The sequence below is a fragment of the Mastigoproctus giganteus genome, chromosome 8 (genome assembly GCF_048544385.1).
Source record: "Mastigoproctus giganteus isolate SK-2022 chromosome 8, ASM4854438v1, whole genome shotgun sequence".
NCBI classification, from domain to species: Eukaryota; Metazoa; Arthropoda; class Arachnida; order Uropygi; family Thelyphonidae; genus Mastigoproctus; species Mastigoproctus giganteus.
In genome coordinates, this window is record NC_143582.1 from 139,603,045 (window position 1) to 139,627,885 (window position 24,841).

Here is a 24,841-nt window from a genome sequence, read left to right on the forward strand (position 1 = left end):
ATCGATTCTATCACTAAACAGCTTCCAAACACAGTTGAATCATATCTTTACGCGGATGACCTTTCCATTTCCTGTCATTCCCAAAGCATGAGATCTATTGAAAGGCAGTTTCAGATATCACTGAATAAAATACAACAATGGGCCAGCCTTAACGGCTATCGACTCTCACAACAGAAAACAGTTGCTATCCATTTTTGTCGACAACGCAAACTCCATCTGGATCCTGAACTTCAAATTTCCAATGTCTTCATCCCAGTCACTACTAACATCAGATTTCTAGGATTAATCCTTGACAACAAATTAAATTTCTTAGACCATATTAAAAATGTACGTACTTCCTGTTTAAAAAAGTTAAATATACTCAGAACTTTATCCGCCCTAACATGGGGTGCAGATCGCACCTCCTTACTTCGGTTATACAGGGCATTAATCCGATCCTGTCTCGATTATGGTGCACCTGTCTATGATTCTGCCAGAGCAAGTGCTTTGCACTGGCTTGAGGACTGCACTTGGGGCTTTCAGAACATCACCAGCACATAGCCTCTACATCGATGCACATGAGCCCCCTTTAACTCTACGTAGGAAAACATTGCTACTGAAGTATGCCGTTAAAATACATAGTTGTGCCTCGCATCCAATTCAGTCATACTTATTCAATCCACCATTAGAAAACCTCTACAGAATTAAGCCTAGCATAGTAAAACCAGCTGGTCTTCGCCTTCTTGAACTGATGCAGGTTTGGAATGTCCCCATTCATTCTGTACAAGAAGTAGTAACATGCGCTCAACCACCATGGACGTGTACTCCTCTACCCACCTGTGACACTTACCTTAGCCAGTGGGGAAAAAATGTTCTTCAAGAATCAAATGTGAAACAACTTCATGCAATTCACACTCACAGATATTTTGACTTTTCTCCAATTTATACAGATGGCTCTAAATCTAACTCAAACGTTGGAGCAGCAGCAGTGTTCCTAAATACCACTATTTCAGCATCCCTTCCACCTGAATTCAGCATCTTCTCAGCAGAATTATATGCAATTAAACTAGCCTTAGAAAATCTCTGTTCTGACTGCTCATTAAAATTTGTTATTTACACTGACTCCCTCAGCTCAATTATGGCATTATCTAACTCCGCAGATAAAGATCACCCTTTTCTAAATGAAATTAGAAGATTATTACTGCAGATTGAAGAGCGCCACAAACTGATCACCTTCTGCTGGATTCCGGCACATTCTGGAATTTCTGGTAATGAACTGGCCGATAAAGCTGCAAAAAATCCATCTACCTTAAATTTAACCAATATACCTGTTCCAGCATCAGACTATCCACAAATCATTCGTGGTGCATGCCTAACAGAATGGACAGCACTCTGGCACTCTCAAACAAATAACAAACTTTTTCAATATAAACAGGATCCTAGAATTTGGCGTTCCAGTGTCCGTTCATCAAGACGAGAAGAAGTACTTCTTTCAAGATCAAGAATAGGCCATACACATTTGACTCACCTTCATTTATTCACAGGAGATGATCCACCACAGGGTCCACATTGTTCTCTAAATTTGACTGTGAAACACATTCTCATTGAATGCCCACACTATAATCAAGACAGAAATACAACCCTACTATCTTTGGTTAACCTTCGGAAACCAATAACCCTACAGAATGTCATTGGTGACAATGCAAATATTCCTGAATTTTTTAATTTTCTGAAGAAAATTGGACTACTTTTTACTCATTTCTGATTTCTCCTTTTCTGACGTGACAAGAAATTCTAATATTTTATTACAATAAAGGAATAGGCGCATTATAGCCAAAGCAGCTTATGCGCCACAACACACAACAACTTCCTGTTAGGGTTTTGCAAACTTCTGTCCTCTTCCTTACAGAATTCCTCATGTGTGAATGTAGATACAGAATACTCATTCAGTTTGTCAGCTATCTGAGCAGGATCATCAACAGTCAAACCACCAACATCAAGTGGACCAATCTGATTCATAAAGAAGTCTTTGTTGTTTTTCTTTGCATCCTTTGCCAAGCATTTCTTGTAATCAGCCTTCACTTGTCTTTGTGACTTGATTACAGAGTAGCTTATATATGCCATTGCCTCTGTAGCCAAGTGGTCAGGAGCAGGAGCCCTAAGGTGTTCAAAAAAAGGAAATGGGATATGGAAAGAGTAGTATGGGAAATGAAGTGGAAGGAGAGTGGTCAGAAAGCAAGGGAATGAGAGAAAAAGAAAAAGAAGCAAATGTAGAAAGAAAAGAGAAAAGGTATTAGTGGAAAAGACAATCAATTATTAGACTAAGAAAATTAATCTTAATTTTAGAACAATAACTGTCTACCTGGCAGAAGTACCAAGAAAATTAACATGTCACAACTGCAACAATCAGATACCAAGACATAATTTTCAATTGACTTGATTAAAACTATTAACATTAAAACCCTTGATATTATGATTAAAACTCTTAATATTAACACAAGGCCATGCAGTGAAGAAAAGACAAGAAGGCTAAAATACTAGCTAATGGGGATTTCCACAGCCAATAAGAAAGCAATTTACACAATTGAAAACATCCAATTATTATACTGAACACCCAGCAACAACTTGTTAAACCAAAAATCACTGTTTTGTGATAATCGATAACCTCTTTATCCCCATCACTACAGGTCAACTCTATTGAAATTTGACCTCAACCTAAGATGTACATTTGCCAACAAACAGTTCAATGTCTATCTAACAAAATTTCACAATGATTTAAATTTCAATTTAGCAAGTCAGAATCCTGATCTCGGCGCCTCCGTAGCCAGGTGGGAAGGAGCAGCAGTGCGTAGCACACGCTTCTTGATTAGACCGGGGTTCGAGCCCATCACCACCAAATATGGAGGGTGCGGAAAGGTCAGGGAATGACCACTGCATATCCCAGAGCAATATGGCCTTAGTTGCTAATGCTCCTAAAAAAAAAAAAAAAAAAAAAATCATGATCTCACAATAAGAAAACAGTAAGTCAGATAATTGACTATACCCAAAGTATTATAACCAATCTGAGATTTCAGCATTATGAAGTTGCAAGGCAAAATTTACCTTCCAAGACCTGTCATCCCATGTGGGAAGTCAATTTGGCAGTTATGTCCAGAACACAAGAACAACCATTTACAAAAGGCCAACTGCCTGAGCACACAAGGTACTTATTTTAAAATTTTCAAAAGTTAAATATATTTTATTATCACCAATCATTAATTGACCTGATCCAATCTTGACTATAATTAAGCCAAAATAAAAATTGCTACAAAACCTCAGCAATGAAAATTTTACCATTAATTTCTAATTAAGACAGTCTCAAAATTTTTTCATTATACAAAATTTTTCCATTTAATTTTGGAGATTGAACATCCTGATGTATTATTTTGTCCAGGATAGCATTCATGATCTCTGACCATGTAAGCATTTCAGTATTATTCAACTTTAATATGGATGAGAAGATCTGTGCTGGATGTATCTTTTCAACAACCAGTTTGTAAGAGAGACCCCATGGGTCTTCATCAATAGTTGTTTCAACCAATCGTTCCCATGCTAAATGCTTTTCTTTATAAACAAGATTAAAATATGTTCTTCTGGTCTCCTTATAAATTTCCTGCAAGCGCTCAATCTCATCATTTGGTGTGTTATACATTTTGCATGTTGGTAATCTTGCCTGGCATTCATTAGTTTGGTCTTTTTTTTTTTTTTTTTTTTTTATTAACACACGACTATATGTACATTCTCAAGATACATATTAATCAATTTATATACAAATTTTATATACATACTGTTATATATGCTGTAGCCCTTGTGTACATACGCATGTGTGATACCTGGTATGAAGGGTGGCTCCTAGACATAAGCCCATCTCCACCTCTTACTCCTGTGATAGCTCAGAACCTCTGCAAAACAGGCCTGAAAAAAGTGGTCAGGCCATTCGCGCCACCAGGGATCGACCAATACCTGGATCAACCATTCTCTTTGTGTGTTATAATGCACAAATCCCACACCCACTGGATGAGGGTTAGTTGGTCAGTCAGACAAAATCACTCATAACACACTCCTATTTTCATTTTTGTTTTCTCAGTGCTCATGTCACACTAAACTGACTCAACATTGCACTGGCCACCCATATCCACTGGATCCACTGTCTTATATGCTTCTTAACTAAGAGCATAACTCCCTTCCCCTCCTGGCCTGTCTGATCTTTCTGCACACTGTACTCCTCATGTTCATATTCTGAAGCCCTTATATCTGCATGACATCCTCACAATGTCTGCATTTGATGATTTCATCAGTACTTCAAATTCATCAAATTTATTTATCCCCTAACATTATAACATTATGAGCCTTGATAGCATCAGCAAATATTCTTGCACTTCTATTTTAGTATATCCCATCCCTCTCCTATTAACAGTTTATTTAAAGTGGCCTTCAAAAATATATATATACAGTAAACTGCTGTTATAATACTCCTGTTTTAACATTCTTTCCTTCTCATTCCACAATCATACTTCCAATTCTCCAGATTTATGTCAGAAAATCTGTCTTTTTGACTCAATTTTATCCCTTTCCATCTTTTTTCTTTTTTGCAAAAAATAGTAAAACTCCATTAAAATCTGAGCTTTTTCTTAATTTCATTAAACAATGCAGCCATGGTAAATACCTGAAAACAGTTTGCTGTAATTGTTCAGTTTGCCATAAAAAAAAACAAAAAAAGAAAAAAAGGGCAACCTTTATTCTATAGGTTTTTGTTTTCGATGCAACACAGGTTATGGTCCATGGATGATATCCTCTCTCAACTGAGAAAGCAATAAAGATTAATAAAAGATTAATTTTAAAGTTTATTAAAAACTAATATAATTAAAGATTAAAAGACATTTCTTGTCTAAAACCTCGGATTACGAAGGAGTTTACTGGTGTATGGGTTAGTGCATTCACATCATTTTTATACATAGTAAACCACCAAGGTAGATGAATTGGCATCGTTTTGATTATTTCTCATATTGTGAATACTTTCACAAAGAGTTGCCTGATATTACTGATATTGTACTACCTCGAACGAATAATGCTTCACTAATGGAGAAGACTATTGTTACTTATTTTTGGTGGATACCACCACCCAGATGGCACCATTTCAAGGCTATTGCACACCATTAGGTATCTCTCATAGTGGAGTTATATTTCATAACTGGGTTGTCACTATTGCAATACTAGGGTACCTGCCCACCCACCGAAAGAGGCCAAAAAGCCTTACTTTTATCATTAATGCTATTAAATCTTTTTTAAATTTTGTTGTACTTTGGTCAGGTGCAAATGTTGAAATCAGAATGGAGAAGGTAAGAACTTTTACATATATTTTAGTGTTAGAGTTAATTTTAAGTTTAGTGAATTTTTTAAGATTATAAGCATGAGGTTTCTTAAGGTTATTTGAGCAATGGATCCCATATTCATAACTTTAGAATTACTGGTTGGAATTAAGGTGTAAAGGAAGTTCTGATGTTATGCGATTAGCCAAATGTACATTTCACATGCCAGAAGGACGTTTGAGATTACCTGAGAATTTTGGATGACCAAATACATGCTCCTCTGTGCCCAGTTATTTATTTATTTTTTTTTCTTTTATTATTATTTCTTTTTTTTTTTTTTTTTTCAGACGATGATTGATATTTCCAGATCATTACTGTTTCTATCCATCATTCAGGATATGTTTACATTTGGTTTAAGGAACATAACTACATACGACACCTCTGAGCCCTCAAACAAATTTTTTGGCATACCCTGTATGACAGCTAGTGGTGGAACAATTTACAATTTATTGCAACAAGAATAGTGTATCATCTTTCTGAATATTGTATCATCTTTCTGAATAGTGTTCTTGACATCTTCCAGATATACTTGTGGATGCTGTCAGTACATGATGTCACTTTGTACTGAGTTAAATTTTCTAATATTTCTCATCAGAATTTAAATACAAGTATCGTTTTTAGTATCATTTATATGAAATGTCTCAAGTTATATACTAAACAAAAAAAAAAAAAAAAAGTACACATTGTGCTCAAGCATTTATAATTGAAAGCTTCTGTTTTTGACTTCTGATAATAGAAGTTTTTTTAAAAAATAAATCTTTTAATTAGTTTTTAATTGATAATAGAATATAAGGGTTGTTCAAATGCAATAGACTTCTGGAAAAATCACTAATACATTCGAAGAGGGTTGGGTTGACTTCCAAATCACCTGGAATACAATTTGCCATGAAGGCAAAATTGTATGCATATATTATTAATCAGTATATAATAACACTGAGATTTCAAGGTTGGGGGCATGAAATGAATGAAGGACCAAATCTACAGAAAAGATAACAGTACTCTGTTAGCTTTTCTCTCAATGTGCAATTATAGATGTTGGATACTAAGTGTGGCAGACCTAGTAGTTGTAATTTGTTGTGAACAGCATAACATGGATGTGTCCAGTATACAGGATACAATTTTTGAATGTAGAGAGAAAACAACTACTGCTGTGATAACTGGTTACTCTTGTAGACATAATCAGTGCCGATCACTAAAGTGAAACAATAGAGCAGTTATAGAAGACATATAAAGAAACAGCAATCAGGCAGCATAATGCCTCAAGAATGCATTAAGAATTTAGAAATAAAAGGAACCACTGGATGGCAGTGATCACAGTGTATTGATTTGGGATTTACTTCAAGATTTAACTACCATCAAGGGTAAAGGGAAGGATTTTTACTTTCATAAAGGTGACCACAGTGGTCTCAGAGATTATGTAAATTCTATAAAGTGGGACCAACTGATGGTGTTACCAACAGCACATTCGAAATGGGAAGCATTCAAGGAATTAATCTTGGAAGCTATTAGGCTTTTAATACCAACTAAGAAATACTGTTCAAGTTTTAGGCCCAAATGGATGTCAGATGAGGTAATGAGACTCGTGGCAGTGAAGAAAAATGCATGCGATGCATATAAATTATCAGGCAACACAGAAGCCTGTGGTAGATGTAAGCTAATATGTAGTGAAGTCACAGATAAGGTTAGGCAAGCAAAGGCAGATTATGAGAAATCTTTGGGAGGCAAGGAAAAACATCAAAGAATTATATACTTATCATCATCATCATCAGCCACTTTCAATCCACTGCAGGATGAAGGCCTCTCCAGCAACTTTCCAGTTCTTTCTGTTTTGAGCACTGGCCATCCATTTACTACTCAAAAACTCATGAATTTCATCTATCCATCTCCGCCTTTGTCTTCCAGGTTTTCTTCTAGCTCCTCTTGGGTACCATTCTGTTATTTTCTTAGTCCATCTATCATCATGTCTTCGAGCTATGTGTCCTGCCCAAGACCATTTTAGTTCTTTAGTTTTGATAAGAATGTCCTTTACTTGAGTTTGCTGCCTAATCCATGTGTTTCTCTTCTTATCTAACAGTCTGATTCCCAATATAATTCGTTCCATTCTTCGCTGTGTAGTTCTTAGCTTCTCTTCCATTCTTTTGGTGAGTGCCCAAGTTTCACTTCTATAAGTCATGGTGGGGAGTATACATTGATTCATTATTTTACGTTTCAGACAAACTGGGATATTGCTCTTCAGTATGTGACTATATTTCCTGAATGCTATCCATCCAAAATTTATTCTTCTCTTGACTTCCAGCCATTTATCATTATTACAGCTAATAACTTGTCCCAGATAAGTATATGACTCCACCTTTTCAATTACTGCTCCTTCAATCATTATTTCCCTTTCCGTGGCATACTTGTTCATCATTACTTTTGTTTTAGCCATATTCATCTTTAGTCCAAAATCCTTACTAACTGTGCATAACTGATTAAGATTTTCCTCTAATTCTTTGGGATCGTGGCTTATGACCACAATGTCATCTGCAAATCGTAAATGGTTTAGGTACTCTCCGTTCACATTGACTCCTTTCTGCGACCAGTCTAATCTTCTGAAAGCTTCCTCAAGGGCAGCAGTAAACAGCTTCGGAGATATTGTGTCTCCTTGTCGAACTCCTTTCTCGATTTTAAATTTGCTACTGTCTTTGTCTAGTCTAATAAAGGATGTAGCACTCTCATATATTTTCTTCAAAACCATAATATATGGAGTATCTATGCCTTGTCTTTCCAGTGCCGGAAACATTGCCTTATGCTGTATAGAGTCAAATGCCTTTTCATAATCCACAAATGCCAGGCATAATGGTGTTTTATATTCATTTGCTTTCTCCATTAGCTGTGATATTACGTGAAGGTGATCCATAGTTGAGAATCCTGTCCTAAAGCCAGCTTGCTCTTTCGGTTGATTCTCATCAAGTATTCTTTCTAATCTGTTAGTAATGACCCTTGTGAACAACTTGTAGATATGGGATAACAAGCTAATTGGTCTATAATTTCCAATTTCTGATTTATCTCCTTTCTTATGCAGCAAAACTATGATTGCATTATTCCACTGCTTAGGCATCACACCTTTTCTAATGCACTTTGTGAAGAGCCTTGCCAGTTTTTGTGTTATGTCTCTTCCTCCCAATTTTAACAACTCTACAGTAACTTCATCTTCCCCCGGGGCTTTCCGATTCTTCATTTTCTTCAATGCATGTTCTCCCTCATCAGGAAGAATATCGGGTATGTCGTATGTGTTGCTACTTTGCAATCCATGTTCCCCACTGCTGGTATCATTCCCTCGCTCTTTGTATAATTCTCTATAGTAGTCTTCTGCTATTTGAATTATGCCTTCTCTGCTGTTTATAAGTAGAACGTCGCTATTCTTCAGTTTCAGTATCATTTGTCTTTCTGTATTACTGCTCATGGCTGCTGATTTAAATCCTTTGTTTTCCCTTAATGCTTGTTCTACTTTTCTTGTGTTAAATCTTCTTATGTCCTCTCTGAGTCTCTTTCTAATGGCTTTGCATAACTCAGTATACTCAATTTTCTCCCTGTCAGTGTTTTTCTTGCTCTTCATTTGTCGTCTTTGGTTCATCATGACAAGTGTTTCTTGACTAATTTTTTTTTCTTTGGATTTCTGTTTCCCTATAGGTTTCTTGGGCTTTATCACTTTCAGAAAGTTGTAATATTCCTCGTCGATATCTTGGTCCTGAGCAGTCTGCAGAAGCTCAAACTTGTTCTTAAGTTCCAGTACATACTGCTTTTTCTCCTCCTCTGTTATTTCAAAGACCTTTGTATTATTTACTCGAGACAGTTTTTTCCTTTCCTTTCCTACATCTATATCAAGTGTACATCTTACCATTCTGTGATCACTTCCAACATTTACCTTATTCAGGACGGTAACATCATTCACAATATATCTTCTGTTAGTGAGGATGAAGTCGATTTCATTAGTTGTTAATCCATTTGGACTCTTCCATGTCCACTTTCTGTTCACCCTTTTCTTGAAAAAAGTGTTCATTACTGACATTCCTTGAGATTCTGCAAATTCCACAAGTCTTTCACCTCTTTTATTTCTTTCACCAATTCCAAAATTTCCTATAGTTCCTCTTTCTGCGCTGTTTTGCCTTTTTCCAACCTTAGCATTGAAGTCCCCCATAATAATAGTGTAGTGGGTTTTCTGCTCATCTAGAAGACTCTCAATTTCAGTGTACATTTCTTCAACCTCTTCATCATCATGGCTCGATGTTGGTGCATAAATCAATATAATCTTTAGCTTGTACCTCTTAGAAATCTTGAGTATTAGTCTTGACACCCTTGGTGGTGTACTTTTGAATTCCAAAATGTTGTTTTTAAAATCTTTATGGACCAGAAACCCAATTCTACCTTCACTCCTTTCACTGTTTCCATTAGTGTACAGCAGATTTCCACTTGATAAACTTATAAGTGATTCATTTCTTCTTCTTGTTTCAGCCAAACCGATGATATTCCAATTCACATTTTCTAATTCCTTTTCCAGCTCTAATATCCTGTCTTCACCGATGAGTGATCGTACGTTATAACAGGCCAGGTTCAATTTCCGTGCATGGCAGCCTGGTCGTACCCAGAGATTCTTAGCACCCTCTGCTTCTACTCTGATCCTCTCGCTGCCGTAAGAGGGAGAGTGAAAGCTGCTGGGGACTGAGGGCCATTTGTATTGTTGTGCTCTCATTGCTGGAGGGTTTGGTCTTTTCCTCTTCACGCTGACCAGTCATCTTGAAGAGAACCACTCTACACGTTCGTTGCCACCTAAGTGACGTAACAGGGCTTACCATCGAGAAGGTGTGCATGAGTGGATTTTAGGGAAGCAGGCCAACCGGACTTCTCCTAAATCTTCTGTAATAGAGAGATATTGGATCCATCAGTGTTTTAGGCTGAGTGTCTGATAACACACAGGATACCTGTTCCCCTCTAAGCCCCTATATTATATATACTTATATAAACTCTAAAAGGAAAGGGATGAATCAGATTGGGCCACTTGATATCGATGGTTTGACTGTAGATGATCCAGCTCAGATAGCTGCCAAATTGAATGAGTATTTTGCCTCTACATTCACACTTGAGGAATTCTATAGGGAAGTGGAGAACACAAGCTTATTAAACTCTAACAGAGAGCTAAATGATATTGTAATATCTGAGAGCAAAGTGGAGGAGAAATTGGTGAAGTTAAACATAAGAAAGGCATCTGGGGTGGATGGGATCTATCCAGTTATATTAAAGGATGTGGCAAAGGAAGTAAGCAAAGGAGAGGGCACTGACTCTCTTTAAAAATTACAGCTGTGACTTGCAGGCTCCAAAAAAACGATAAGTGTTTGCCTTTTTATTTACATAATTGTTATTTTATATTGTACTTAATACGTAGTCTTATAATTATAGTTACGCTGGTTATTTTAATTTTAATTTAGATAAATAGTTTTTGTAGATATACGTAATACTTAATATACGTAAAACTGTTATTTCGTTCGAATCTTGCAGCCATTGCTTTTGTATATAGTGGTAGGGAATTCAAATTTTTAATTGAGGTAGTTAGGTAGCTCTAACATATAATTTATAGAGTAATACGCTTCACTGTTTCTATTAAATAGCGTAGTATTGACATTTAATTTATTTAATTTATTGATTTTATTAATTTAAAGTATCATGTCCCAAACTAGAGCAGCAAAACAACTGGCACAAAGTGGCAGGAGTGCTGTGACTCGGGGGAGAACTGAGGGGGGCGATTCTCCAACGCATCAGAGCCTAAAAAAATGTGCGACTTGTGAAATGTTTGCCGAACTCTCTGGAACGGAACATGATATTGCCATGGGGGATGTCTTTGTGTGTGCGCGCGATGTAAGGAAATCAGGCGACAACTCAGCGTTATGGGCCTATATGAGAGTTTGAAGGACAGGGTGGATGCCCTCAAAAGATCTAAATTGAGGGGCCTATCAAGCTCTCATATGCCCACATCAACGTCAGAGCTTGCACTTGGTCATCACGCAACACAACGGGAAACATGCTTTGTAAAAAGGATAGGTAGAACAGGACCAGGATATGTCTGCCAGGGGCAAAGGTTGATGACGTTGTAGAGCGGATATCATCTTTTAAGGGCATAAAAGGTGATATAGTTGTACACGTTGGCACTAATGATATTAGGAGTAGGAGGCTGGCAGAATTACTTAACAAGTACAGGTCACTGTTGAACAAAAGCCGAGAATTAGGGTTGAATTTGAAAGTGTCTGCAATTCTGCCCAGACACGATAGAAGGGAGTATATGTCGATCAATTCAGCCCTGGAAAGAATGTGCAAGGCTCAAGGGGTAGAATTTTTTTCAGCCTGGACTGTACTTGTTAACAGGAGAGACTGCTTCTATAGGGATAGGATACACTTAAATAGAAAGGGTGCAAGAATATTTGCTGATGCTATCGAGGCAGTGTTAGGTGGGTCGTAAAACTGATAGCTTGGGGGGATACAAAGACTAATAGTTTAACAGTAGCCATAGGCAGAGGTGCAGGTGATTCTTGCACAACTTCTATTAGAATAAGTAGCGACCTGGAGCGTGGGGTGTTGGGGGTTTCAGGGACGGATGGCAGTCATCCTGAAATAGGTGGGTATATGGGATGTGTTAGGGTAACTAGGAATAGGAGTAGGAGCATGTATGCTTGCATGTATACCAATGCTAGAAGTACAGCAGGCCCCCGTTATAACGCGGTTCGCTTTACGCTGATTCGCTATAACGCTGTTCTTATATTATAACCCGTATCTGACTATAACGCTGTCTCAGATCACAATAATGCTCTTTTACAGATTGCATTTTTGGCATATTTAACGAAATCGTTTCATTTGATGGAGTCGATAGCTTAAATATAAATATCAAAACAGCATTAAAACGTTTCCCACACCGACTTGAGAAATTTTCCCACGCTCAGTGATATTTTATCGCACGCTAATTTAATTGCAGTACAGTGACTTGTTACGTAGTTCCGAGATCAACATTTTAAAAAATGATCAAGTATATTGCTTGTAATATTTGCATTATATGCATTTATCCGAAGTCTAGTCATCACTCAGTACAGTATTAGACATCGTACGTAACGGACAGTTTACTCGAACATTGTATCATAATTAATGCAACCAACGCAGTTACATTTTGAAGAGTTAATAATGGCGGATAAGAATGAAAAAACAACGTCTGGACGCAGTACGAAGACTATAAATGTAAGAAAAAGACTGAATTTTAAAATTAAATTAGACATTTTGAAGCGAATCGATTCCGGTCAAAGACAAGCAGATGTGTGCCATAATTAGGACTTGCAAGTTTAACTGTAAGAACAATTATAAAAAAAATGAATTAATTTTAGCAGTGGGAAATATAGCTGTTCCATTGCAAGCAGCTAGGGCTAGGCCAGCTATTAGGATTTTATTGCAGATAATATCCAATGCAGAATTCAGTTAAGTTAAATATTATAAATAAAAAGAGAGAGAGAGAGAGAGAGAGAGAGAGAGAGAGAGAGAGAGAGAGAGAGAGAGAGAGAGAGAGAGAGATTAGCCAATATGATGATCTGAAGAAAACTCACCTAAAAAAAAAAAAAATGTGGAACCATTTAAAACTAGTAAGGGCTGGTTGAATAGATTTAAAATCCAGGGAGAAGTCGCAAGTGCAGATTAAGGAGCCGAAACTTTCAAAAAAGAACTTGTTAAAATTATTGAAGAGGGATATTATGTGTTATACTTCTCAACAAGTTTTTAACATAGATGAAGCGGGACTTTTGTGGAAACGAATACCTAAAAGAAGTTTCATATTGAAAGAAGAAAAAAACATGCCAGGTTTCAAAGCGGCGAAGGATCGGTTGACTTTATTGTTGGGTGATAACTCTGTGGGGATTTAAAATTAATACCCCTTGTAGTTTATTTGGAAGAGGGCCGAAGTTCAATCCAAAATCGACACATTTTTCTTGATTAAATTCATCAATTAAATTAAATCAATTTAGATCAATTAAATTCATGATTTTAATTGGAATTTTAAGTTTAATATTGATACTTAAGTAGTTACCACATAATTATATACGTATGTAATGCAGAATTTTTATATGTACAAATATTTTGACCGACATTTGTGCATCTTTTCACTACCGTTTATTATTGATTAGGAAATAATCCTATGGCACCGACCGCAACTCACAAATACATATGTGACCTTATGGGAATTCGGCGCTCGCTTAGCGCGGATTCACTTAGCGCTCTGTTTTTCCGGAACGAATTATCAGCGTTAAGCGGGGGTCACCTGTATAGTAAATAAATTTGAAGTTTTGGTCAAGACATCAAAGGCTGATATTGTTGGGATAACAGAGACGTGGTGTCACACAGATATAAGGAATGCTGAACTGGAATTTGGGGAGTACAATGTGTACAGAAAGGATAGACAGAATATAAAGGGAGGAGGTGTTATGCTGTTAATTAAGAAAAACATAAAATCAAAAGAAGTGCATCCAGTTGATATAGATGAACAGTGCACTGTTGAGTCAGTTTGGTGTGACATAAGCACTGCGAAAGCAAAAATAAGAGTAGGAGTGTGTTATAGGCCTAATGACTCGAATGAGTACAATGAACAATTGTACAGAGAAATAGAGTGGGCTAGTAAATCAGAATGTCTTATAATGGGGGATTTTAACTTCCCAGATATTGACTGGAACTTGTGGGTTGGTCACTCACACACTAGTCAGACTTTTGTGGATTTATTGGATGATTGTTTTCTGCAGCAGCATGTTCGAGAGGCAACCAGAGAAAGTAATACTCTTGATCTAGTTATCAGCAGTGATCATTTGTGAATTAAGACTTTACAGATAAAGGAACCACTAGGTGGCAGTGATCACAGTGTACTGATGTGGGATTTACTTAAAGATTTAATTACCATCAGGGGTAAAGGAAAGGGTTTTTGTTTCCGTAAAGGTGAGTACAGTGGTCTCCGACAGTTTTTAAATTCTGTACAGGGGGTCAACTGACGATGTTAACAACAGTAAATTCTAAGTGGGAAGCATTCAAGGAATTAATGGTGGATGCTACTAAAAGTTTCATACTTATTAAGAAATATTGTTCAAGGTTTAGGCCTAAATGGTTATCTAATGAACTAATGAGACTTGTAACAGAGAAGAAAAATGCATGGGATGCAAATAAATTATCAAGCGACTCAGAAGCCTATGGCAGATATAAGCTAGTCTGTAATCAGGTCACAAAGGAGGTTAGGCAGGCGAAGGCAGATTACGAGAAATCCTTGGCAAAAGATGCTAAGAAAAACAGCAAGGATTTCTTTACTTATATAAACTCTAAAAGGAAGGGGATGAATCTGATTGGTCCACTTGACATCGATGGTTCGACTGTTGATGATCCTGCTCAGATAGCAAACAAACTGAATGAGTATTTTGCATCTACATTCACACACACAAGGAATTATTAAGGTTTGAAAATGGCAGAAGGTTATCAAATCGTAGCAGGATACTTAATGATTTCGTAATAACTGAGAGCAAAGTGGAGGAGAAATTGTTGAAGTTAAACATAAGAAAAGCACCTGGGGTGGATGGGATCTATCCAGTTATATTAAAGGAGGCAGCAAAGCAACTAAGCAAACCCTTAGCCTTAATTATGAGAGCATCCTTGGATTCTGGGGAGGTCCCCACGGACTGGAGATGTGCAAATGTATCCCCAATTCCCACGGACTGGAGATGTGCAAATGTATCCCCAATTCACAAAGGGGGATCGAAGGGTGACACGAGTAATTACAGACCAGTTAGTTTAACTTCTGTTCCGGGTAAAATAATGGAGTCACTGGTTAAAGATGCATTGCAGGATCATCTAGACAAGACTGCAGCAATAATTCAGACACAGCATGGGTTTGTTAAGGGAAAGTCTTGTCTGACAAATTTGATAGGATATTATGATGTTGTTACAAAGGAACTGGATGCAGAAAATAATTTTGATATCATATATTTGGATTTCAGGAAAGCTTTTGACACTGTTGCGCATGGAAGACTATTGTACAAATTGGAGCAGAATGGTATTAAGGGTAAGTTGCTACAATGGATAAAAGAATGGTTAAGTGGGAGAAGACAGAGGGTGGTAATCAATGGGTGCTGCTCTTCTTGGACTAATGTTATTAGTGGAGTCCCACAGGATTCGGTGTTAGGTCCACTGTTGTTATGTATATTTATCAATGATATTGATGAAGGTATATCAGACTTAATGTCGAAGTTTGCAGATGATACAAAGGTTGGCACGGTTGTTAATGACAGTAATGGCAGTGTGCTACTGCAACAGGATCTAGATAATTTGGGCAGATGGGCTAAGAAGTGGCAACTGAAGATTAACCTTGACAAATGCAAAGTACTGCATATGGTTAGAAGTAACCCCAGAGAAATGTACCAACTGTGTGGTACTACACTTAAGGTGGTAGAAAATGAAAAAGACCTGGGAGTAATTGTGCAGTCAGATATGAAGTTTTCTGAACAATGCAGACAGGCTGCCAGGGCAGGTCATGGGGTTTTGTCAATGATATATAGGAATTTTGCTAGCAGGGAGAAGGAGGTAATTGTCCCTCTGTATAAGGCAATGGTCAGGCCACGCCTTGAGTACTGCGTACAGGTCTGGAGGCCTCATTTTAGGAAGGATGTAGATTTACTTGAGCGTGTACGGAGAAGGGCAACAAGATTGGAGGGAATGGTGTGATTTTTTTTTTTTTTTTTTGGCTGATTCTGCATAAGCTCATACGCTTGCTTTCTTGCATCACATGCCACTACTACTACTACTACCCTTAGCCACAATTATGAGAGCATCATTGGACTCAGGAGGAGGCCTCACGGACTAGAGACAGTCTGAATAATAATATCATCCACATATTTTCCGCATTTCTGTCAATGAACTTACCTATTGATTATTGGTTCCTATTATTATTTATTCATGTTCCTATTTTTATGACATGACTGCAGTTGTTAAACAATATTGTTCATTAAAGTATTAAATATTATTCATATTTAAAATATTTGTTCAGTATAATATAAAATTATTTAATTATTTCTGTTACTTTAAAATTGAACAAATAAAAAATTAAAAAATGACTATTACAAAAACAGTGCGTATAAGTTTTGGCATAGGACCCCAGGGCCCCACAAAGTTTGGGGCCAGCTCTTACTGGTGTTGTGCAAATGAATCTCCAATTCACAAAGGAGGATCAAACGGTGACATGAGTAATTACAAACCTGTTAGTTTAACTTCTGTTCCATGGAAAATAATGGAGTCACTGGTTAAAGAAGCATTGCAGGATCATCTGGACTACAGTAATAATTCAGACACAGCATGGGTTTGTCAAGGGGAATTGTTTGATCAATTTGATTGGACACTATGATGTGGTCACAAAGGAACTAGATGCAAAAAATAATTTTGATATCATATACTTAGATTTCAAGAATGCTTTTGATACTTTTGCACATTGAAGATTACTGTACAAATTGGAGCAGTGTGGCATTAAGGGCAAGTTTGTACAATGGATAAAAGGATAGTTGAGTGGGAGGGGAGAGAGAGAGAGAGGGGGGGGGTAGTCAATGGACACTGCTCTTCTGTACAAATTACTGTACAAATTGGAGCAGTGTGTGGCATTAAGGGCAAGTTTGTACAATGGATAAAAAGATGGTTGAGAGAGAGAGAGAGAGAGAGAGAGAGAGAGAGAGAGAGAGAGAGGTAGTCAATGGACACTGCTCTTTGTGGACTAATGTTATTAGTGGGGTCAGACAGGATTCAGTGTTGGGCCCATTGTTGTTTTGTATATTTATCAGTGATATTGATGAAGATGTATCAGGCTGAATGTCGAAGTTTGCAGATGATACAAAGGTTGGCAGGGTTGTTAATGACAATCAAGGCCGGCCACAACATGTTCAACCAGGTCAACCTCACTCAAATGGTCTATATAATAATATCATCTGCATCTTTTCAACCTTTCTGCCGATGAGCATTCCGCTGTGTTAATGTGACAATAATTCACATTATCGTCACTCGAAGCGCACTTCTGTGAGTCGATTTGAAAATTGCTAGAAGTAGAGTGTACTTCATTCTCAATGTGTATGTTTCATTTGATATCGAACATAGGATGTTATTTAAAAATATAATTTTTATGTTATACTCACTTTTAATAATATCTGTATTGTTTTTAACTTCTGCTAGAAGTTTGGAAATAACAAATAGGGCCGCCCAAGTAATTCTTCAACAGGGCCCCTGCAAATTTTGGGGTTGGCCCTGATGACAGTAATGACAGTATGTTGCCGCAACAGGATCTTGACAAGTTGGGCAAATCGGCTGAGAAGTGGCAACTGAAATTTAACATTGACAAATGCAAAGTACTTCATATGGGTAGCAATAACCCCAGAGAAATGCACCAACTGTGTGGTGTTACACTCAGGGTAGTGGAGATTGAAAGAGAACTGAAGGTAATTGTGCAGTCAGATATAAAATTTTCTGAACAGTGCAGACAGGCTGCCAGAGAAGGTCATGGGGGTCTTGTTAATGATAAACAGGGATTTTGCTAGCAGGTATAAGGAGGTGATTATCCCTTTGTATAAAACAATGGTCAGGCCACTTGAGTGCTGCATACAGGTATGTAAGCTTCATTTTAGGAAGGATGTAGAGTTGCTAGAACGAGTGCAGAGAAGGGCAACAAAGGGGTCCCCTTACAAAGAAAGGCTTAAGTTCTGAAAATTGCAGCCTCTGGAGACTAGGCACCTGCAAGGTGATCTGATTGAGGTGTATACATCCTTGTCTTTAGCCAGTGGTAATTGATAGCTTAAATAAATTCAAGGAAGAAGTGGACAAACTTTTGGAGCAAACGGATGGGTGAAATTGGTAAGGGTTTTTTTTTTTTTTTTTTTGGCTGATGCTGAATAAGCTTGCTTTCTTGCTACTTATGCCTCTACTAATGCTAATGAATGGCAACTGTGTGGAAAACTTCATGTAAGCTGTGACATTCAGGCCTAACTGCAATAATTCAGGTGGAAGTACTGCATAACACTTGCACTACAGTCCTGATTTTTTTCCCTCTAATGACTAGTTTCAGCTTCTCTGCCACTCCAAAGAATATTCTCAAAGGTTATTGTTTTCATTCATGATATAAAATGAAGGAGATTGTAACACAAGATAGTTTTATTTTTAATCTGCACCTCTCTCTCTCTCTCTCTGAACTATTTATTTCAAAAGTGTCTGTTTCATTTGAATGATTTAAATAAAGTTTATTATATATATGTGTCTGTGATATTATGTAACTCTAATACTGTAATAATAATAACAACAAGAATAATAAATTTTTTCTCTTTTCTTCTTTCCATATTTCTATTTTTCAAAATAATATTTTTAGGCTAATTTACTAGTAATCGATCATGCTCAACTGCTACCACTTCAGAATGGATTTGTTGTGAAACTCAATTTGCAAGGTGTCTTTTCCTTTGATATTTCTGCTTCTATACAAATTTCATTGTGGAATAGTAACTCACATTCTGTTGTAAAGAACAGGTAATTATTTTATTTTCTATAGTGAAATCAGTTATGTATACTTCAGTTAATCCCAATAATATGAATATTAGTTAAGAAAATTACTGTATATAGTACTTCACATTAAAGTCAAAAGCTGTTTAACTTTGTCTTTCCTGTAGGCAAGTTCCCTCCTGGAACTTAGGGCTAAGAAAGGTTGCTCCCAGACTTCTCACTAACTGTTAAAAATGATTTAAAGTAGAATGAACTATTTTGATTTCTCTGTTTCTCTTACATTGAGATAATTGCAGTAGCATCACCTGCAACTGTGATTATAGTTATAGCATCATCTTCTCCCACTGCTAACATACAGCTCACTGTACTGAGCTGAACTGTGGTGCATGGCACCACAGTATTCAGTGACCAGACTGCTGCACAAGGAACGAGCTGGAGACGAGACTTGAGTTCCAAAGGAGTTGATCATTGGGACCAGATTGGAAGAGGAGAAGTATGTTGATCAAAGTCATTTTTGTCCAGTGTTCCCACACATAACTGTCTTGTGGGGGTTAGGAGGAGACCAGCCAGAGATCTTATGCAGGCTACCAGCAATTCATTGTTGACCAAAGGGGCAAGAGGAGGATCTACAGTTTTGTCCAGGAGAACAGATGTGCCATGGGGGGAGCAACTGACCATGCAATACGGCATAGAATTGGAAAACACATTTCAATGTGGGCCATGTGTAAGACATTAGCCACGAGAGTTAGTAAGGTCAAAGCAATATAGCTGTTATGACTTTATCAGGAATGGTGCTTCTGTGGTTCTTTTCAAGAATACACACTTAGCTGGAAGATTTCCTACACATCTAGACATTAGTTGTGAAGAGATAAGTGGCGAGTGCAAGATTTGTTGAATATACAGGTATCTCATTTAGTTATATTTAAATGAACTGTGCCTCACTGTTGCTCAGTCACAAACTGTAAAGGCAACTATTGGAATAGACTGAAGTTGCTATATTTAACTTTCCAAAAGATCCAGAACTTTCAAGGTTTGTGTTATTAAACAAGACTTAAAAATTATGAATATAGCTGTTAAACATTTTTTTAATAAGATAATGATGTTTTGTTCTAATTATTATTACGCAGGCTATTAATGAACTGTTGATACAAATAACACTGAAAAGAAGCAACTCTAAAAATTTCCAAAACCGTGACTCCTGTATGCAAGGATTAAATATTGAAATTAATGGAACTGTTACACATTATTACTGAAACAGTGTTGTAATATCAGGTTACAAGTTTCCAGTTGTTGCAATCTTATAGGAATAACAAATTTATAGTAAACAGAATTTGTAATTGCACATTGGATGTTTAAACTTATAATTATTAAGAACACAGTTAAGTATAAAATTAACCAACAGTAATAATAGAAGATCACATAAGTAATGAAATGCTATAACTCAACTTACATTATTATATAGATTACTTAATAATTATTATTATAGTTAGCAGTTTTGTCAGGCTCAGGTCAGCTTTATCTGTAGTTGAGGTGGCAATAGAATGATCAGGTTTTAACAGATGTGGAAGAAAACAACAGATGGGTAAAGTTTTCAGCCAATAGCTTTGGCAAGAGACTACAATGCTTGGCTACCATTTGGGCAAGAAGCAAGTTTTCTACCCTTAGTGTGTTCAAAATCTAATTTTGACATGATTAATAAGTGCTTTACAATTGTTGCGAGCTTTGGTGTAGGCAGAAAGTGAACCTGGAGAGTTGGGTGCAAGCCAATTGTGATATGCAATGTTCTTATCTTGAACGGCCTTTGCATATTTATTGGAAAATGAAGGATGAGATTTTAAATAAAGGTTTAGATAAAGGATGAGATTTTAAAGTGGAGTGTGGAATAATGCCAAACTACATGGGACTCAAAATGGCCACAAGAGAAAGCCTCCGTTTGAGAACAAAACCATCCAAGTTGTGATCTGAGGTACATAGAGGACCACTCACTTCAAACATATACTCGGAAGGGTTATTTGTTGAAACAATTTGAGGGCTCTCAAATCGTTAAAATTTTTGAAGAATTCTTTAATTTTTTAAAAGGTTTTTTCTTGAAGTTTTATCTTAAAATTTAAATTTTAAATTTATTTCAAACTTTTTAAAAATATATTGCCATATATACTTAAAAATATTTCTGTGTGGATTTATATGCCTATTAAAATATCTTCCAGCTGTTGTGATGATTTTTTAATTTTGTTTGATGTAAATTTATAAAAAGTTAATTAAATTTTTAAAAAACTGTTATTTCTTTTAAAATCTACTATACCATCAAGATAATGAATACATTAAGAAGTAAACAATTTTCACTTACTCATTAAATTTATTCCAAACATTTTCATGGTATCATGGAGGATTTGGATGTGGCAGTCAGTGTGACTTTTTAGCCTTCCAGCTGGAAAGCTAAAAAGTAATTATTAAAAATACTAAGTTCGTTCATAAATTTATAATTTGTTCATATTAAATTATTCATGCTAAATAAAATTGCACAAATAAATATCAGGTCGTGTGTTTAGAAATTTATTCAAACAGCCAGCATTCTGTAAAAAATTACATGTACATGTACACATATGCATGCACACATCCCGTCATATTACAGGAGGCAGTAAATGAGGTAACCAAACCCTTAGCCATAATTATGAAAGTATCTTTGGATCACATAACTCCAGTCCACAGGGGGAAGTCCCTGTGGACTGGAGAGATATGTGACCCAATTCAAAACAGGGGATAAAAGGGTGACATGACTAATTGCAGACCTGTTAGCTTAATTTCTGTTCCAGAAAAAATAAAGGAATCACTGGTTAAAAAATAACACAGAACCATCTAGATAGGAGTGCAGTCATACTTCAGTCACATTACAGATTTATTAAGGGGCAATCTTGTCTGATCAATTTGATTGGATACTATGATGCTAGGCTACCATTTGGACAAGAAGCAAGTTTTCTACTCTTAGTCTGTTCAAAATCTAGTTTGGACATGATTAATAACTGCTTTACAATTGTCGCGAGCTTTGGTATCAGGGTAAGATTACTCATTAAGGCAATAAGGCATGTGCCTAGGGGCCCCAGGCTTTGGGGGCCCCAAGCCAAGATATTTTCCTATAGTGTTCTAAAATAGATTAATGTTTTCAGTAAACATCATAAAAATCTTGATTATTTTAAGCAAAAAATTTTTCAAAACAATTATTATGTTTTAATACGTATTTTGAACAGCGCGGACTATCTATGCTTTAAATAATGCCGCAATACCAATGGCTGTAATGAGCCAAGAGTGATTAAATGCCTTATCCCTAATTTCCATTGAACACGAGTTTGCCAAAAAAATAAACTTTGAAGACATAATCAATAAATTCGTGAATTCTAAAATTCGCAAAGTAAATTTGTAAAAACGACATAAAAAATTATTCATTGAACTAAAAAGTTTTATTATTTATCATCCTTTAACCCTTTAACAGGCAGAAAAATCATGCACTAGCACAGTTCATCTGTCACAGCCAGTAACTCATCCTTGCACTTGGGGTCATAAGTAAATGCATCTATTGTATATGAGAGGCAGTTTGGTGCCTCAGTAGCCAGGTGAGCAGGAGCAGCAGTGCGTAGTACACACTTCTTGATTAGACCGGGGTTCGAGCCCTTGACCACCAAATACGGAGGATGCAGAAAGGTCAGGAAAAGACCACTGCATATCCCTGGAGCAATATGGCCTTAGTTGCTAATGCTCCTAAAAAAAAAAAAAAACCAAATATGAGAGCAGTGCCATTGGATAATGGATGACTGGCTGTTTGGCTGATTGGCTGTTTCCATTCATACAGTGGTAAAAAGGAAACCTGTTTGCTCCGTTTCCTGTATTTTAGATGGAATTTTCAGTTTCAAGCAGCGGGATATACGATGTAATCAGACATTTGCAAACAGTGAGAATAAAATATATATATATATATATAATCAAATTACTAAATCGTGGAACTGTGATGTTATATTTACTAATGCTATAATTACTAAAGCATTGAACAGGGATATTATATGATAATATTAACCAATCGGATTAATGCCATCTGCGATAGAACCTTACATCCGTTGTTATGTAGTAATGAAATAATGTTAAAATGTAGAGTCCATCCTGTGTTTAAAAACCGAAGCAATCCATGAACTAACCAGACCCTATGCAACAATGGTGAAACATAAATATTAAACTCAATAAAAATTATATATAAATAGCAAAATACCAAATCCATGGCTGGCAGAGCTATCAGTTTCTGTTGTCATCTGCCTGTATAACTAGGACCTAAAGAGTCCATAAGTACCCGAAAGATGGGTATAATATAATAAGATAGAAATTATAATAATAATAATAAAATAATAATAAAATTAAAATAAAGAAATTAAGTAGCTTATTAATAGTAATTTTGCAGCATACAGGCTGGATGACATTTAGCCCGACCGATAGCTGAAACCAAAATAATAAATAAGTAATACTGAGAACCAAATAATCTGCTAAACATAGTAGGCTAAATTAGCTAACAAAAGGAGAACGGAGAGAAGGCTAGTTAAAGTAATAGTACCTCAATCCCCCTCGAATTGCTCTAATAGTTCATGAGGTATGAATAAGAGAATAAGATAGTTAAAAGTAAAAAGTGAAGGAAAAGTGTTTATACGATTGTACATCGGATATTACCGGGAACGTAACATCCCGACCCTATAAGAAAAGGGATCCTGGTATAGTAAGAAGAGCCAGTGAAAGAATAGTGGAATACTGGAATGGCTAATTCCTATATATATGTATATTACATTTAATAATTGCAGAAGAACAAAATAACAGGCATTGTTGGTGAAATTGCATGGATAGGGAAAGAAGAATCTCTGAATAATGGACCATTTTTTATTTCTATAGCTGAGTAATCAAAGTGATTTTTAGGCAGAAAATCCCATGGTTGAATTTTCTGCCCAAAATCCAACCAAGAAAAATAATTTCTGCCCATTTAAAAATATTATCAGAAAACATTATTGCATCAGAAATAATGTATTTTAATGCATCGTTTTTGATGAATATTACCTGATTTTTTTTTTCACTTCAGCTATGAAAAAAATTGGTGCTGATCATAATTGAATTCAACTGTATTTACACTATACAGTAAACCCCCGCTATTCGCGGTTTCGCGATCGCCGATTTAATATAAAATGAAACCTAAAAAAATGTGAATTTTAAAGCGCCGTGAACATTTTCCGCCATAAAAAAATATGGGCGTGGCTAAAATTATCTTTCCCGGTCAAAACAGCGCTCAGTGGGTGGGGGAGAGAGGTGACAAAATCGCGAGCGTGGATGTTTCTCGCTAATCCTTTTTCAGTATGTTATATGCTTGTCATGGAAGGTTTCATCGTTTGCTTTTAATTTATATGCTTATAAATTGAATAAATTTATAAATTGATATGCTTACAAAAATGATAAATCTACCGTTTTGCAGTGTAAAACATACTTTTTAGAGTGTGTTAACGGAACAGTGACTTTATTGTCGACAAGTTCTTTCTAACCCCTACAAAAATATGGCTACGAATAACAAGAGAAATGTGAAAATATCAAAGAAGGTGATGATATTAGTGAATAAAATTTCTAATGGTGAAAGTGTCTTCTCAGTGGCAAAACATAAAATCAATGAGTCAACCGTACGATCAATCAAAAAATTGGAAGAAAAAATCCACCGTAGTGTCCGTGAAAACGCGCTAATTGCTTCAAAAATTTGCTCTGTAACTCGTGATGTTAAATTAGAAAAAATGGAAAAGGCTTTAAATCTGTGGATAGAAGACCGAACTCAAAATAAAATTCTGTTAAGTTCACTCATCATTCATGAAAAGGCAAAACTCCTTTATCAA

At 36.3% G+C, this 24,841-nt stretch overlaps 1 protein-coding gene across 1 annotated transcript in view; it reads left to right on the top strand.

Annotated features, from left to right (window-relative positions):
• The window catches only part of LOC150081854 (microsomal triglyceride transfer protein large subunit-like), a 318,164-nt gene that overhangs the window by 267,834 nt on the left and 25,489 nt on the right, over positions 1-24,841 (top strand). The window contains exon 16 of the mRNA XM_090380346.1: positions 18,817-18,971. Coding sequence (XP_090236472.1) covers positions 18,817-18,971 — 155 coding nt within the window. The remainder of the gene's footprint in view (positions 1-18,816; positions 18,972-24,841) is intronic.